The following is a 16,908-nucleotide window of genomic DNA, read 5'->3' as shown; positions in this document are numbered from 1 at the left end:
GGGGAGGGGAGAGCATGCTGTGGGGAGGGGAGAGCATGCTGTGGGGATCTTTCCAAAAGATAGGGCTAAGCCATGTCTCTGAGGAGAGTGTGAACAGTCTGGGAGAATTCCAGAACTTCTCTCAGACAGAACCCAGGCACTAAAACAGACACTAGAGGACACTGGAAACAGAGGAACACAGCTGCTCTGTGGCTGGTTCCGTGACACCACAGAGGTTAGCTGGTCTCCGTTTTCTTTTCTGAGGTGGTTACAGTGGCGATGAAGTGAGTTCCTATTTCTTTATATATAAACATGCATAAAACTTGCTATGTAGACCAGGCCGGTCTCAAACTAAGCCTGCCTCTGTGTCCTGAGTGCTGGGATTAAAGGTCTGCTCCACCACGCCCAGCTACAGTTGCTATTTTTTAAGTGAGATACATAACAGGCATCACACAAATATTCATTGAAGAAAAGAAAACGTTAGGCCAAGCAGAATAAGCCACAAATGGGTCACAAAAGGCCAAATGCTGCAGGACTTCGCTCTGGTGAGACAGCAAAGTTCACAGGGGAAAAGCAGACGGGGGTGTGGGTGGCTAGGGGAGGGGAAACAGCATGGGGTTAACAGCTGGGCTGCTCTGGTTATGGGAGACAGAAAGGATCCTAATGAGGCAACCGTCTTTTAAGTCCAGTAACTGTCCGTTTAAGGTGATTACAGCAGCAGCTCTACTACACAGCACCCATGGAGATGGAAAACAGAAAGTGAAAGGACGCCGCGCCACAGACACACGTGCTCAGCCATGTGTACTGTTGTCCTGGCCACAGTAGCCAGGGAACTGAACCAGCCCGTCAAGGAAAAGTGGACAACAGATGTGCGGCGCATCTGTACAATGGAGCTTTGCGCAGCCGTAGAGAAACTGCAGGAAACTGGACAGAGCTGGAAACCACTGTGTTAGGGGAAATCAGCCTCAAACACAAAGCCCCCACTTCCTCTCATGTGTGTAACCTGGTTTTAAAAGTATGCAAGCATGTATGTGTGTGCTTAGATACACGTATATGTCAGCTATGGACCTAGGCAGGGCATCCTGGGAGGGGAGCAGAGGCATGAGTGGGGGCAATGGGGTACATGTGGGAGAAAAGCAACCTGCAAGTCAGGCTGGGGACACCGAGGCACAGCCTGGAAGACGGGTTGGGGACACTGAGGCTGGAACAGCCTGGAAGACAGGCTGGGGACACCGAGGCTGGGGACACTGAGGCACAGCTTGGAAGACGGGCTGGGGACACTGAGGCACAGCCTGCAAGTCGGGCTGGGGACACCAAGGCACAGTCTGGAAGACGGGCTGGGGCACTGTGGAGCATGTAAATTAGCAAGTTAACAGGAAAAAAATCAGACAGCTGTCAGTACAGGGATCAGGAGAGGAATCAGGGAGCACACAGCTCACTGGCTTGGCTTCAGCTTTTTTATGGTTGTGACACTAACCAACCTACTAGCTAATTCCATAAAAGCCATGGGGGAAAGATTTAGAATTTCAGGGATGCCTCCTATGTGCTGGCACTCACGCAGGTATTTCATGTGAATTTTAGATTGTTTTCGAGATTTATTTAATCTGTGTGTGTGTGTGTTTGTGTGTGTGTGTGTGTGAATGGAGCCTGTAGTGTGTGTGTGTGTGTGTGTGTGTGTGTGTGTGAGAGAGAGAGAGAGAGAGAGAGAGAGAGAGAGAGAGAGAGAGAGAAGACCTGCAGAAGCCAGAAGCCAGCCTCTGATGCTCTTGAGCTGGAGCTACAGGTGGGTGTGAGCCATCCAACAGGGGTGCAGTGAGCCAAACTCCACCAAACCCAGGCGCTTGCGGGAGCAGTCAGCATTCGTAATCACCGAGTCATTTCTTTGGTCCCAAGAAATCAATTAAAAGGAAAATATGAAAGGCTGCATAATACCTTTCTTTTTCAGCTGGGTAGTTAAGAAAAGCTGAGCCCTCTGCTGTTGTAGGTCCCTGTCTAACGAGCAGGTAGGATTCTGCTGAAAGCACTTTCCCCAAGTATGAGTGCCCCAGTGGCACTCTTTAAGGCCCAACTGTGGGCAGCATGGGCCGCACGGCAGCCGTGGCCTCAACACGAAATGGGAAGTGGCCCTAACTAGGATGGACGCTGTGACTCTGCACCATGTATCAGCTTGGGCTGTGTGGATGCCAGTGAAATGCCACAATGTTAAAGGCTGCCCAGGTCTGGCACATAGAAAGCACACCCTACCGGGAATGGGCGTAGCTCTCGGAGTCTAATGTGCTCCCTGATCTTCTCGGCAGCCTTCCTCTCACCGTCTCCGAAGCCCATCCACACAATTACAATGTGGTATCTCCACAGCCAGCATCTCAGAGCCTAGAGCCTGTTCCTCTGGGGTAGGACTGACAAGGACAGTTCACACTCACCTCGTCTAAGCAGCTCTTGCATCTTTGCACAAGAGCAGTCATTGTAGACGGCCACCTCAAAACCCAGGCTTCGGAAGCACTTGAAGAGAGCCTCTGCGTCTTTGTCTGTGCCGTTCCGGACGTCCATACCTGTGGGGGTAAAGCAAGGAGTGGAGTTGAGCAACACTGAGGACAGGCCCCGGTCAGACCACATGCTGAGTGGGCTCTGGCATCAGGGCTTGAAATAGGAAAAACACCTTTCAATGACACGGCTCACATGCACAAGTGTGACTACAGGCAGACCCCAAAGGAGGAGTTCAGCTCCGCAGAAGGACAGCCCCCTCATGGAGACTCAAAGCCACTCAGGTCTTGTGATGGTCAGTACTGGCTGTCAGTGTCACATGATCTAGAATCCCCCATTTTATCACAGCAACAGGCAAGTAACTAAGTCAGGCTCCTTGACTCTCAGCAGTGCCTTAGACTGAAGAGTCTCTGCAGCCCTTTCTCCCGTGCATGGAACACCACTGCAGAGGGGTTGGCACGGCTGCTCCCTGATGCATGTCTGGGAGGACCAGCAGAGGCTGGCCCTGGCCCCAGCACCTACCTGTCGCTTTGTCGAAGTTCTTGTTGTTTATAATGATGCATTTGCCCATCTTCTCGAAATCCATGCTATACAGGTATGTGGGCACTCGGTCCCGGGCCGTCCTGACTGGGCGGCCAGAGGCATTTTTCTTCTTTTTCCTTGGGATACAGAGAGTCAGTCAGAGGCTGAGGAAGCAGTCTACATAGCTGTGCGCCCAGTTAAGCGATGGTATTTGTAGATTGAAGACTCAAGGCAGACAGACGGCTCTGTCTAACTGTCTTAACTGTCATGTTTAAATGAAATAGGGGTCCAGGGTAAGTGTCCCCAGATGTCCGAAAAGGCAGATCACGGTCACAGCACGCTGGCACAGCACGCTTCCCAGCGTGGCCACACAGTGAGAGAAATGGCTGGCTCAGTCTGCCATGAACTTGGGGGCTGCTGGGGACCTACTGGGCTGTCCGCTGTGCAAGGCTGGCAGGCAGCACACACTAAAACTGAACTTGCACAAACTCCACAGCAGGGTCAGGCAAAGGTTTACTAAAAGACAGGGCTACACTGCTCATTGTGACCCAGAGAGAAATCACCCACAGTCCTGTCTACAGTGAGTGGCAGAACTGAGGAATATTCATGTAACAGTAAAACAGACTGAAGGAACCAAAACAGCATGAAGCACTCAAAGAACGTCATAAGCAAAACACAGTGAAGAGCCAATACACAGCGACTACACAGACTCGAGCACCTCACACTAAGAGTCTGCAGAGCCGGAAACCAGAGGAATGCCAAGCCTGCGTGTGCATGTATGAACAGGAGTGTGCTCATGTGTGTGCTCTACCGTCAACATCAGCTGTCTTCCTTATTGCTTCTCACCCCCCCCCCCAGACATGTTCTCTCTATGAACAGGGAGCTGCTCCTTCCGCCAGCCTGCCTGCCCCTGAGCTGCCTGGCTCTACCTGTCCCAGCTAGCGGTCAGGTCGTAGACACCCACTGCCCTGTCTAACCTATATGTGGGTGCTGGGGATCAAACTCAGGTTTGCACAGGAATCTCTCCACCCACTGAGCCATCTCTCCACCCACTGAGCCATCTCTCCCACTCCCACATTATTATTTTTTTATAGACTGGTGGTGGTTATAGACATATGTCAACAAAAATCCCCACGTTCTTCGAGTGCCTTTCTGTATGGATCAATATCTCAATGGCACTTATATTAGTGGGGGTGGGAGTGAGACAGCATTTCTAGAAGAACATGCTTTTCCCATCCCCCAAACAACTTTGGCTCTACTGGGCAAAAGCACACAGCTCTGTGGAGAGCATGGCCATCATGGGAGAACCTGAGAGGAGGAAGAGGAGGGTCAAACGCTATGGAAGCGATGTTTGCCATGTAACATGCTGAGCAAACCTCTTTATGCAGCTCTCCCCAAAGACAGCAGAGGCAAACGTCCGTGAAATGCCACTGCTGCCCCATAAACGAGACTTCAAGGTCCGTGTCTGGAGCTTTCCTGGACCCTTCTCCATGGCAGCACCTTTTAGCATCTCTAAAAGGATTCAGCCTCTCCTCCTCACTGCTCTTTGGTCTGGAGTGCAGAGGAGTTCAATGTGTCTGACTGAGGGTTTCTTCCTTTTCTTGTACTCAGCATGAATCTGTCCTTCATATTTACAAGGACAGGTTTCTTCCATGGCACCATTTCATTTTTAAAGGAACATCACCCAGAAGCTGATCTCTGCTTTCCTTCTGTCTGTCCATGCCCATTCTGTCCCATCCACCTGCCCTTGGACAACAGGACCCTGGATCACTGGATTTGGGGGAGGCAGAGTCCTGTGTCTCCATGCTGGTGACTTAGGCCAGTGTGCCATTGCCCTTTGCAGAGTACCAACTTCCTTTCTTATAAAACAGGCAAAGTCACATCTAATAGGCACAGCCTACTTGCATTAGTCAGGGCTCTAGAGGAACAATGGATATATGTTAAAAGAGGCTTCTAAGACTGCCTGGCATGATGCAGCTGGGGCAGTCCACCAATGGCTGTCTCGTACCCCAGATGCTGAGAACTCAGGGAATCGGCTGCTGCTGGAGACCTGGACTATTCCTAAAGAGCTGCTGCTCCCCACTCCACACTGGGAGCCTAGAAACACTAGTTTCAATATCCCCAGAGTTCACCACACCACCACCATCATTGTCATCCTCGTCATCATCATCAGCAGCAGCAGCAGCAGTGGAGCAAAGTAACTCCATAGTTGAGAGGGAAGGATAAAGGAGCAGTAGGCAAGTAGTCTTTCTTCTACATCCTTTTTATTTGGGCTGTTGTTGAGTATTTATTAATTCATATAGGGCTCTTACTATGTCCCAGCTAATCCACCAATAATTGATACAGAGACCTATTGATTTATTTAAATCGCTTTATCACAATAATGGGCAGGTGTGATCTAAACTAATTTTCTATGCGAGTCTGAGTATTTCCCAGCTGCACTCCCCAAGTTACTTGCCAATCAGTCATCCTGACTGGGCTGGATCCGCTCCATTAGGCCACGCCCTCTTTCTCCATCTTCTTCCTTCTCTCTCTCCCTCCCTCTTCTCCCAGCCTCATGGTCCCTACCTGAGCTCCCCCAAGCACACCCCCAGGCCTGAGAACTGAAGCCCTGCCTACTTCCATTCTGCCCAGTAACTGGCTGTCAGCAACTTTTATTTAACCAGTTAGAGAATATTGGTGAGTAAAGTTTACACAACATCATTTAACACGATGCTGTTGCTCAGATCTGAGGTGGGGCTTCCTACTTCACTTACTGCAATCAAGACAGCTCTTCACAGGGGCTCAATGATCAGGTGATTCTAAGAGGCTGCAAGCTGACATTCCTACCCACTCCCCCCACCACTATAGAGGGGAGGCAAGGTGGCCTGAGGCTTCCCATAGAGTGTCAGCCAGAAGAGGTTCAAGGGCATGCCACATGGGCAGGAGACTCTATTTTCTCTTTCCACCTTCTCAACAGTCCTAAGATGGTGACCGCTATGTGTATTAAAATATAGATGCACAGTCTCCCATCCCAGGAGCTTTCCTGTGTTCAGTCATCACACGGGTAGTACTTACAATGCCCATATTCCAGCTATCGATAACAACAACTCACATGTGTGCCTCTGGGGCTTGCTAAGACTTTCAGCTGCATTTCCTCACTGACTCTTGATGCAACTCTGAGAGGCAGGCACCAGGATCCCACTAAAGACGAATGATGGAGGCTGGACTGGGCAGGAGTGAGCACATGGGTCCGTGTCCAAGCATGTGCTCCTCAGACCTGTTACTGACTGAACAGCGCTGACCCTCAAATGGCAGCAAGCACAGACAGGCTTCTAGATATAGCCAACGCGATAAGCTACCTGTCCTCAGAGAGTCCTTCATGGTCCTAGCTTGGCCCCAGATTGAGCAAGCGCTGTGCAGGTGACGCTCCCGGGCTCCACAGCTGGATCAGCAGCTGGCCTGGGAAAAATGGGGGCACTGGGAAAGTGTTTTTAGAGACTTGATTTTCTCAGTGACAAACACAGCTCTTGTTCTCACTTAGGATCTAACAGGGTAAGGTATGTGAAAGAGTGTTGAGACCCACCAAGTTCAAAACAGACAAAGCCTACTTTTCCAGGTTGGCACTTGCCACCTGTAGGAGCTTCCTGAGATCAGTGCACATTCCCAAGGCCAAGGCCAAGTCCAGATCTGGCTGGGATGTGATTCTCTGAGAGCCAGCCTCCTGGTGTGTGCTTCCTCTACACATGGACTTCTTTGAAAAACAAACTGCCTTTGATACTGAAATCCTGGGCAGCGGGGCTCAGCTTACTGTCATGGAAGCTGGTGCTGACTCTGGGACCTTTTATAAATGGTCTAGCCTTCTCTGTGACCCTGTGGAAAAGACCAGGATAGGAAGAAAATGGTAGAAAACTTAGGTGGGCAGGAGTCTTAGTGTATTCACTTCACTTTAGGGCACGTGTCCTATAGCTAACTGAAGGCCATCCAAGGGCCGTGAGGGTTACAGGATGTCCTACAGGCCAGAGAACACCTTACTCAAGAAAACCCTTGACGAGGCACAATTCTACTTCTGTCTTCTGTGGTGAGAATTCTATGATGAGGGCCTAGCAAGACGGCTCAGCAGATAAAAGGTGGCCTGAGTGTCATCCCTGGACCCCACACGGTAAAAGGAGAAAACTGACTCCAGCAAGTTGTCCTCTGATCTCGGCACTGTGCAACTGTGTGTGCGCAAACACGTGTGCCCCTCCCCCCAAACCACCTCCTGATGCAATAATTTTAAAACCCCAATAGTTTCTAGAATGGCAGCCATGTTTTCACACGTGGCTCTTCACAGCCTAGCTGTCACTGCATCCTCCTCAGTAACATGCAAAACAAAACCAGCAAGTGTCTTTCATAAAGAAAAGGGCTGGAGAACATGTTCCATGGGAACCAAGCCAACTTCTGCTTAAGTTAGTGCAGAACCTGGAACGTTACCTCATCACTTAAGCCAACAGTTCCTGATTCACTCCGTTACAAAAAGGAACACGGAAAAGGAACACGGACGTGGGTAATAAAGACATATGCACCACAAAGACAATAGTTACAATGGTTACAAAAAGTGTCTGCAAAACTGAATTGCAAGTGAAGAGCACTTCTTATCCTGGGAAATATCTCAGAAGGGTGGCAGGGACAGGTTTCCTCCCCAAACCTGCCCCTAAATTATCTACTCAAAAATTTTACAATTACAGTGTGTGTGTGTGTGTGTGTGTGTGTGTGTGTGTGCGTGCACATGCCATGGCATAGGTGTGGAGGCCGGAGGACAGTTTGTAGGAACTGGCTCTCTCTGCCCACCATGTATTTCTGGAGGCCCGGACTCGGGGCATCAGGGTGGCAAACACCTTTACCCACTGAGCTAGTTCATCAGCTGTGAAGTGTTACTTTTAAAATCTCTTCCTCAGGGCTGGAGAGCTGGCTCAGAGGTTAAGAACACTTGCTGTTCTTCCAAAGGTCCCGAGTTCAATTCCCAGCAACCACATGGTGGCTCATAACCATCTATAGTAAGATCTGGTATACAGGCAGAATGTTGTATAAATAATAAATAAATCTTAAAAAAAAAAAAAAGAGAAATGGAGGGGCGGGCCAAGATGGCGACGCCGGGAGGACTTTCATTCTGAGCAGCAGCACAGCAGGATAGGCACAATGACCAGCAATCAGAACTTGAGGCCATAAAACACAAGTGATTGTGTTTCCCAGGTGAGAGGATACCCCATGGTGTGGGATTCAATCAGCTTTAACTCACCCGGCAAAACTTCGAAAGAGATCCCGGTTCCACCAGGCACTTGGTCACCAGCCCAGAGCCACACGCCAGCGTGATCTGGTCACTGTCCCAGACTGAACTGTGGGCCCACAACATCATAGACTGGATTTTCCAGTCGAGAGATAACCCCACGGAGCAGGAAACGATTGGGACCGATCTTAGGTCACCCAGACATCCCCTGGAAAAGACTCGGGTTCCACAGGCGCCCCAGGAGCCAGCCCGGAGCCAGAGCCTGGGACCTAGGCGCCAGCACAGAGCCCTGCCTGCGCGCCTGATTTGCGGCCTCAGATAGAACTGTGGGCCCCAGGGCACCAGAGACTGAGTTTCACTGTCGGGTGCAAACCCACAGAGAGGGAAATAGCTGGTCTGATCTCAGAGCACTCGGTTGATACCACCACCCCGAAAAGGTCTCAGGAAAATTACCCAGTTTAGGCAGACACCCAGGCTCCCAAAGGCCAGAAAGGCGGATCCACGGGTGGGCGTCTGTGCCTGTGGGTTCTACTTGCCACCCCAGACAGAACGGCGGTCCCCAAAGCAAAGACTGGGTGTCCCTGGCAGGAGGAAACCCCACAGCAGGGGGATCATCAGGTCTAACACCTGATGCTCAGGACACCCAGCACCAAAAGACTTTCTGGATTCACGCAGGCTCTAGGCTCTAGCTTTCTAATGCAGGCAGGAGCGCTGTGCTCAGCCGCCATTATTGAGTTCCCCTAGGGCACTGGGGCACACAGCTGCATCCTCAGACCTACAAAAGCCAGAGAGCCATTACAGCAGCCCTCAGATACTGTGCCAAGGATCAACCAGTTATCCCTAGCTAGACTGACAAAACTGTGGGAATCCCTGGTCCTTCAAAAGGGCTGTACCCACAGCGTCCAGACCAGAGCAGTGCCCGCAGCTGACATCCCAGACAGGGACACACAGCTTCCAGTCCAGAGTGAGGCACCCAGCCTTCAGACCAGAGTGGAGCCCTCAGTTACCAGCCTCCAGACCAGAGCGGTGCCCCCAGGCGCCAACTCAACCTAGGTGCACATTCTCCAGGCCCAGAGCGGAGCATTAAGCCTCTGGCCCAGAGACTTGCTGGGCACTCCTCCCACTTTCCCAGACAGAACTGTGTGCCCCAGGATAACAGACTGAGTTTCCCTGTTGGGAGAAAACCCCACAGTTAGGGAATCAGCAGTTTCTTCAAGAGGACTGTACCTGGAAAACTGTAACAACAGCAGCAGCTCACTAAATTTAAAACGAGAAACCCAGCAGTGGGGCAGCTGTCTTGAGAACTTCTATGGGTAAGAGGACAGCCCCCCCTGCCTAACAAAGACCACAGCTACTACTCAGATCTATACACCTGAGGTGAGCAGTGGCAATTCCTGAGAAACACTGGCCATACAGTGACCATACCCAAAAAGCAGAGGAGGACTCCTTCAGGAAAAATCATCTTCTGGCCAAGGGGATTCTCCCTACCTCAGGACTCCAGAAAGCACAGAAACTAACAGCCAACACCTAAAACAGCCCAATGGGTAGAGGTCAGCGTAAAAGCTCAACCAACAAAAGACAGAGCAATATGGCATCTCCAGAACCCAGCCATCCAGGGGCGAACAGCCCTGGACAACGCAGCATAATAGAAAATCAAGAAGATGACCTTACATCTATGCTGATGAAGAGGATAATAGAGGAAACAAATAAAATACATAAAGAATTAGAGGAAGATAAAACCAAACAGATCATGGCTATCGGTAAAGAAATGGAGGAAGTTAAAGACAAGCAGATTATGGCCATCCGTGAAGAAATATAGGAAGATGCAGCCAAACAGTTTGCGATCTTCAGAGAAGAAATAATTAAATCACTGAAAGAAGTAAAAGAAACAGAGTTGAAGGAACTAAAAGAAAAAGAGGAAAATACATTCAGACAGGTGAAAGAAGTAAACAAAACAAATCAAGACCTGAAGATAGAACTGGAAAAATTAAAGAAAACACAAATGGAGGAAATAATGGAGAGGAAGAATTTAGGGAAGAAAACAGGGAACTACAGAGGTAAGCATAACTAACAGACTACAAGAGATGGAAGAAAGAATCTCAGGTGTAGAAGATACAATGGAAGAAATCGATGTATCTGTCAAAGAAAATGTTAAATCCAAAAAATTCCTGACACAGACCGTCCAAGAAATCCAAGACAATATGAAAAGACAAAACCTAAGAATAACAGGTATAGAGGAAAAAGAAGACTCCCTTCTCCAAGGCCCAGAAAATACTTTCAACAAAATCATTGAAGAAAATTTCCCCAAGTTAAAGGAGAGGCCAATAAGAATACATGAGGCCTACAGAACACCCTACAAACTTGACCAGAAAAGAAAATCCTCCTGCCACATAATAATCAAAACAGTAAGTATACAGAACAAAGAAAAAATACTAAAAGCTGCAAGGGAAAAAGGCCAAGTAACATATAATGGCAAACCCATTAAAATCACACCTGACTTTTCAACAGAGACTATGAAAGCTAGAAGGGCCTGGACGGATATCATGCAGACTCTAAGAGAACACAGATGTTAGCCCAGGCTACTCTACCCTGAAAAACTCTCAGTCCTCATAGACGGAGAAAACAAGATATTCAATGACAAAAACAAATTTCAACAATACCTACACACAAATCCAGCATTACAGAAGACACTGGAAGGGAAAATACAACCCAAGAAAATTAGCTTCTGTCAAGAAAACACAGGAAATAATTAACCTTACTACAGTAAAACAAAAAGCAACCAAGCACACAACCTTATAACCACAGCCAACATCAAAATCAAAGGATCTAACAGCCACTGGTCATTAATCTCTCTCAACACCAATGGACTCAACTCTCCAGTAAAAAGACACAGATTAACAGAATGGATATGTAAACAAAACCCAGCAATCTGTTGCATACAAGAAACACACCTAAGGCACAAAGATAGACATTACCTGAGGGTAAAAGGTTGGAAGACGACTTTCCAAGCAAATGGACTCAAGAAACAAGCAGGAGTAGCCATTCTAATATCTGATAAAATAGACTTTCAACCAAAATTAATAAAAAGAGATGGGGAAGGATACTTCATACTCATCAAGGGAAAATTCCACCAGGAAGACATCACAATCCTGAACATCTATGCCCCAAATACAAGAGCACCCACATTTGTAAAAGAAACATTGATAAAATTTAAACCACATATAGATCCCCACACATTAATAGTGGGAGACTCAACACCCCACTCTCAACAAAGGACAGGTCAACAAAACAGAACTTAAATAAAGAAACAACTCTGACAGAGGTCATGAATCAAATGGACCTCACAGACATTTACAGAACTTTACACCCAAACACAAAAGAATTTACCTTCTTCTCAGCACCTCATGGAACCTTCTCCAAAATAGACCATATAGTTGGTCACAAAGCAAGCCTCAACAGATACAAGAAGATCGAAATAATCCCTTGTATCTTGTCTGATCACCATGGAATAAAGTTGGACCTCAACAACAACAGAAATAGCAAAAAGCCTACACACACATGGAAACTGAACAACTTGTTACTAAATGACAGCTGGGTCAGGGAAGAAATAAAGAAAGAAATTAAAGTCTTCCTAGAACTCAATGAAAATGAAGACACAACATACCCAAACTTGTGGGACACAATGAAAGCAGTGCTAAGAGGAAAGTTCATAGCACTAAGTGCCTTCAAGAAGAAATTCGAGACAGCTCATTCAAGCAACTTAATGGCCCACTTAAAAACCCTAGAAAAAGAAGAAGCAGACACACCAAAAAGGAGTAGACGGCTGGAAATAATCAAACTCAGGGCTGAAATCAATCAATTAGAAACAAATAAAACAATTCAAAGAATCAATGAAACCAAGAGCTGGTTCTTTCAGAAAATCAACAAGATCAACAAACCCTTAGCCAAGCTAACTAAAAGGCAGAGAGACACCACCCAAATCAACAAAATCAGGAATAAAAAGGGGGACATAACTACAGACACTGAGGAAATCCAAACAATCATTAAGACTTACTTCAAAAGTCTATATGCCACAAAATTTGAAAATCTAAATGAAACGGACAATTTTCCTGATCGATTTGACTTACCAAAGCTGAATCAGGACCAGGTAAATCAATTAAATAGTCCTATATCCCCCAAAGAAATAGAAGCAGTCATCAAAAGTCTCCCATTCAAAAAAAGCCCAGGACCAGATGGTTTCAGCGCAGAATTCTACCAGACCTTCAAAGAAGAGCTAACTCCAATTCTCTTCAAACTATTCCACAAAATAGAAACAGAAGGAACATTACCAAACTCCTTCTATGAAGCCACAGTCACCTTGGTACCTAAACCTCACAAAGACTCAACAAAGAAAGAGAATTTCAGGCCAATCTCCCTTATGAACATTGATGCAAAAATACTTAACAAAATACTTGCAAACCGAATACAAGAACACATCAAAGATATTATCCACTATGACCAAGTAGGCTTCATCCCAGGTATGCAGAGGTGGTTCAATATAGGGAAATCCATCAATGTGATCCACCATATTAACAAACTGAAAGAAAAAAACCACATGATAATCTCCCTAGATGCTGAAAAAGCATTTGACAAAATTCAACATCCATTCATGGTTTAAAGTATTGGAGAGATCAGGGATACAAGGCACATATCTAAACATAGTAAAGGCGATATACAGCAAGCCTATAGCCAACTTCAAACTGAACAGAGAGAAACTTAAAGTAATCCCACTGAAATCAGGGACAAGACAAGGCTGCCCACTCTCTCCATACCTCTTCAACATAGTGCTGGAAGTCCTTGCTAGAGCAATAAGACAGTTGAAGGAGATCAAGGGGATACAGATTGGAAAGGAAGAAGTCAAATTATCACTGTTTGCAGATGATATGATAGTATACATGAGTGACCCCAAAAACTCTACCAGGGAACTCCTACAGCTGATAAACACCTTCAGCAAAGTGGCCGGATACAAAATTAACTCAAAAAAATCAGTAGCCCTCATGTATACAAAAGACAAAAGGGCTGAGAAAGAACTTAGAGAAACAACACCCTTCACAATAACCACAAATGACATAAAGTACCTTGGTGTAACCCTAACCAAGCAAGTCAAAGACTTGTATGAAAAAAAATTTCAAGTCTCTGAAGAATTAGAAGAAGATATGAGAAGATGGAAAGATCTCCCATGCTCATGGCTTGGCAGGATTAACATAGTAAAAATGGCCATCTTACCAAAAGCAATCTACAGATTTAATGCAATTCCCATCAAATTGCCAACATAATTCTTTACAGACCTGGAAAGAAAAATTCTCAACTTCATATGGAATAACAAGAAACTCAGAATTGCTAAACCAATCCTCTACAATAAAAGATCTTCTGGAGGTATCTCCATCCCTGATCTCAAGCTGTACTATAGAGCAACAGTTATAAAAACTGCATGGTACTGGCATAGAAACAGAATGGTGGATCAATGGAACTGAACAGAAGACCCAGAAATAAACCCACACACTTATGGACACCTGATTTTTGACAAAGATGCCAAAACCATACAATGGAAAAAAGATAGCATCTTCAACAAATGGTGCTGGTCCAACTGGATGTCTACATGTAGAAAAATAAAAATAAATCCATACTTATCACCCTGCACAAAACTGAAGTCCAAGTGAATCAAAGACCTCAACATAAAACCAGACACATTAAATCGGCTAGAAAAAAAAAGTGGGGAATACCCTAGAACTCATTGGTACAGGAGAAAACTTCCTGAACAGAACACCAACAGCACAGGCTCTAAGAGCAACAATCAATAAATGGGACCTCATGAAACTGAAAAGCTTCTGTAAAGCAAAGGACACTGTCATCAAAACAAAGGGACTGCCTACAGATTGGGAAAGAATCATCACCAACCCTTTATCTGACAGAGGACTCATATCCAATATATATAAAGAACTAAACAAGCTGAAAAGCAACAAACCAAGCAATCCACTTAAAAAATGGGGAACAGAGCTAAACAGAGAATTCTCTGTAGAGGAATATCGAATGGCAGAGAAGCACTTAAAGAAATGCTCAACCTCATTAGCCACTAGGGAAATGCAAATCAAAACAACCCTGAGATTTCACCTTACACCCATCAGAATGGCCAAGATCAAAAACTCAAGTGACAACACATGTTGGAGAGGTTGTGGAGAAAGGGGAACCCTTCTCCACTGCTGGTGGGAATGTAAACTTGTACAACCACTCTGGAAATCAATGTGGCACTTTCTCAGACAACTAGGAATAGCGCTTCCTCAAGATCCAGCCATACCACTCCTAGGTATATATCCAAAAGAGGCTCAAGTACACAAAAAGGACATTTGCTCAACCATGTTTGTAGCAGCTTTATTTGTAATAGCCAGAAGCTGGAAACGGCCCAGATGCCCCTCAACTGAAGAATGGATACAGAAATGGATATAGATGTGGTACATCTATACAATGGAGTATTACTTAGCAATGAAAAATAAGGAAATCATGAAATTTGCAGTTAAATGGTGGGACCTGGAAAGGATCATCCTGAGTGAGTTGTCCCAGAAGCAAAAAGACACACACGTTATATACTCACTCATATAAACACACAACATAGAATAAATCCACTAAAATCTGTACATCTAAACAAACTAAGCAAAAGAGAGGACCCTAACTAAAATGTTCAATCCCCATCCTGAAAACAGAGGATGGACATCAGAAGAAAAAGAAAACAGGAAACAACCTCAGAACCTGCCACAGAGGGCCTCTGAAAGCCTCTGCCGTGCAGACTGTCAAAGCAGATGCTGAGCCTGATGGCCAACTGTCGGGCAGAGTGAATGGAATTGTATGTAAGAAGTGGGAAATAGTAAGAGCTGGAGAGGACAGGAACTCCACAAGGAGAGCAACAGAACAAGAAAATTTGAACACAGGGAACTTCCCAGAGACTCATGCTCCAACCAAGGACTATTCATGGAGATAACCTAGAACCCTGACAATGCAGCCACTTCTGATGAGAACTGATAGACTAAGATCAGAAAGAAGGAGAGGAGGACCTCCCCTATCAGTGGACTTGGGGAGGGGCATGCATGCAGAAAGGAGGGGGGGAGGTGGGACTGGGAGGGGAGGAGGGAGGGGCTTGTGGGGGGATACAAAATGAATAAAGTGTAATTAATAAAAGTTAAATAAAAAATTAAAAAAAAAAGAAATGTATCAAATCTCTTCCTCTTGCTGATGTGGACCAGTCAATATTAATGGTAGCTTTCTGTTACAGCAGGTCTGCTGGACCACAGATGCACTGCAGAGGCGGACTATCCTCTCAACCCATTAAGGTTACCATTCTACAAGCAAATGAAGGGCTCAGCTTACTGCAAGGAACAGAGATGGGGAGGGCTGACTGCTGAGAAGGCATCAAGAATGAGCCAGCAGGGCTAGAGAGATGGCTCAGAGGTTGAGTATTGTCTGCTCTTCTAGATGGTCCTGGTCAATTCCCAGCAACCACATGGTGGCTCACAACCATCTATGTGATCTGATGCCCTCTTCTGGCAAGCAGGTGTGCATGAGGATAGAATACTCATATACATAAAAATAAATAAATCTTTAAAAAGAAAAAAAGAATGAACCAGGGAAAAGGAGGGAGGGACAGCCAGAGCCCCCTGTACACATGCCATCAGCATGAACAAGCCTGAGACCATCACCTTAGTATCACTGTCAAGAGTCCCAGGACATGTCACTGCTGACATCATCTCAGCATCCCCCTGGCTTGCTAGAGTTCCTTTTGTGTCAGCAAAACGTCCCTGTGGGCTTAGTTAGAGGTGTTCTTTGTGCCCTAGTCTATCAGCTAAAAAAGAGCCGCCCTCTACCTGCCATCAGCAGTGGTAGCCAAGCCAACCACTAGACAAGCAGAAATCCAGGAACTCAGGAGACCACGATAATGAATTAGCTCCCTGCAGAAGGTGGCGGCAGGTCCCCAGCCGAGGCGAGGAAGGAATAAGTGTTGAAAGATTCTGATTAGCGACCTCCTCAGCTGGCCATCACCCCTAGAGACGGCGCTGTCGGAGCGAGGCTCTGCTCCCCGAGGCTCTGCTCCCCCAGGTTCTTAGAATTTCTCAGTATAAGGAGCCAGAATACCAGAGCTGGAGTCGTACGGACCCACAGGGTTGGGCTGGGCACATCCTGGGTCAAGGGACAGGTATCTTTCTTTGAACCTGACAAAGGGCACAAATAGTGCAGGAACAACTCAAGATGCGTCTTGTTATAAACAAATGCACGAGGTCTTTAATGCCAGCTGCGGGGCCAGTCAGCAGCCATTGCTCCATAAAGTCCGAGAGATTTTTAGAAAGCAGCATCAATCTAGCCACGGGCTTCTTTCTTCTAAGTGAGCAAGGGCCGCCACCTTCACCCATGCATGTACAACACGCAAGCTACAGGTCTGTGTCTGCTGTCTTTTTTCACTGAATCCTGTTCTATCTATCTATCTATCTATCTATCTATCTATCTATCTATCTATCATCTATCTATCTCATCCATCTATATCTATCTCTATCTATCCATCTATCTCATCCATCCATATCTATCTATCTATTTCATCTATCCATATCTATCATCTATCTATCTATCTATCTATCTATCTATCTATCTATCTATCTATC

At 46.4% G+C, this 16,908-nt stretch overlaps 1 protein-coding gene across 1 annotated transcript in view; it reads right to left on the bottom strand.

The window, feature by feature from the left end:
- Casp7 (caspase 7) overlaps nucleotides 1–16,908 on the bottom strand; it is a 44,259-nt gene that overhangs the window by 6,156 nt on the left and 21,195 nt on the right. The window contains exons 3-4 of the mRNA XM_055591715.1: nucleotides 2,983–3,119; nucleotides 2,400–2,528 (exon numbers count right to left, since the gene is read on the bottom strand). Coding sequence (XP_055447690.1) covers nucleotides 2,400–2,528; nucleotides 2,983–3,119 — 266 coding nt within the window. The remainder of the gene's footprint in view (nucleotides 1–2,399; nucleotides 2,529–2,982; nucleotides 3,120–16,908) is intronic.

Source organism: Psammomys obesus, unplaced genomic scaffold (genome assembly GCF_907164565.1).
Source record: "Psammomys obesus unplaced genomic scaffold, mPsaObe1.curated_primary_1811, whole genome shotgun sequence".
Taxonomy (NCBI): Eukaryota; Metazoa; Chordata; class Mammalia; order Rodentia; family Muridae; genus Psammomys; species Psammomys obesus.
Note: the sequence above shows the minus strand (reverse complement) of the source record. Positions and strands in the feature narration are given on the sequence as shown.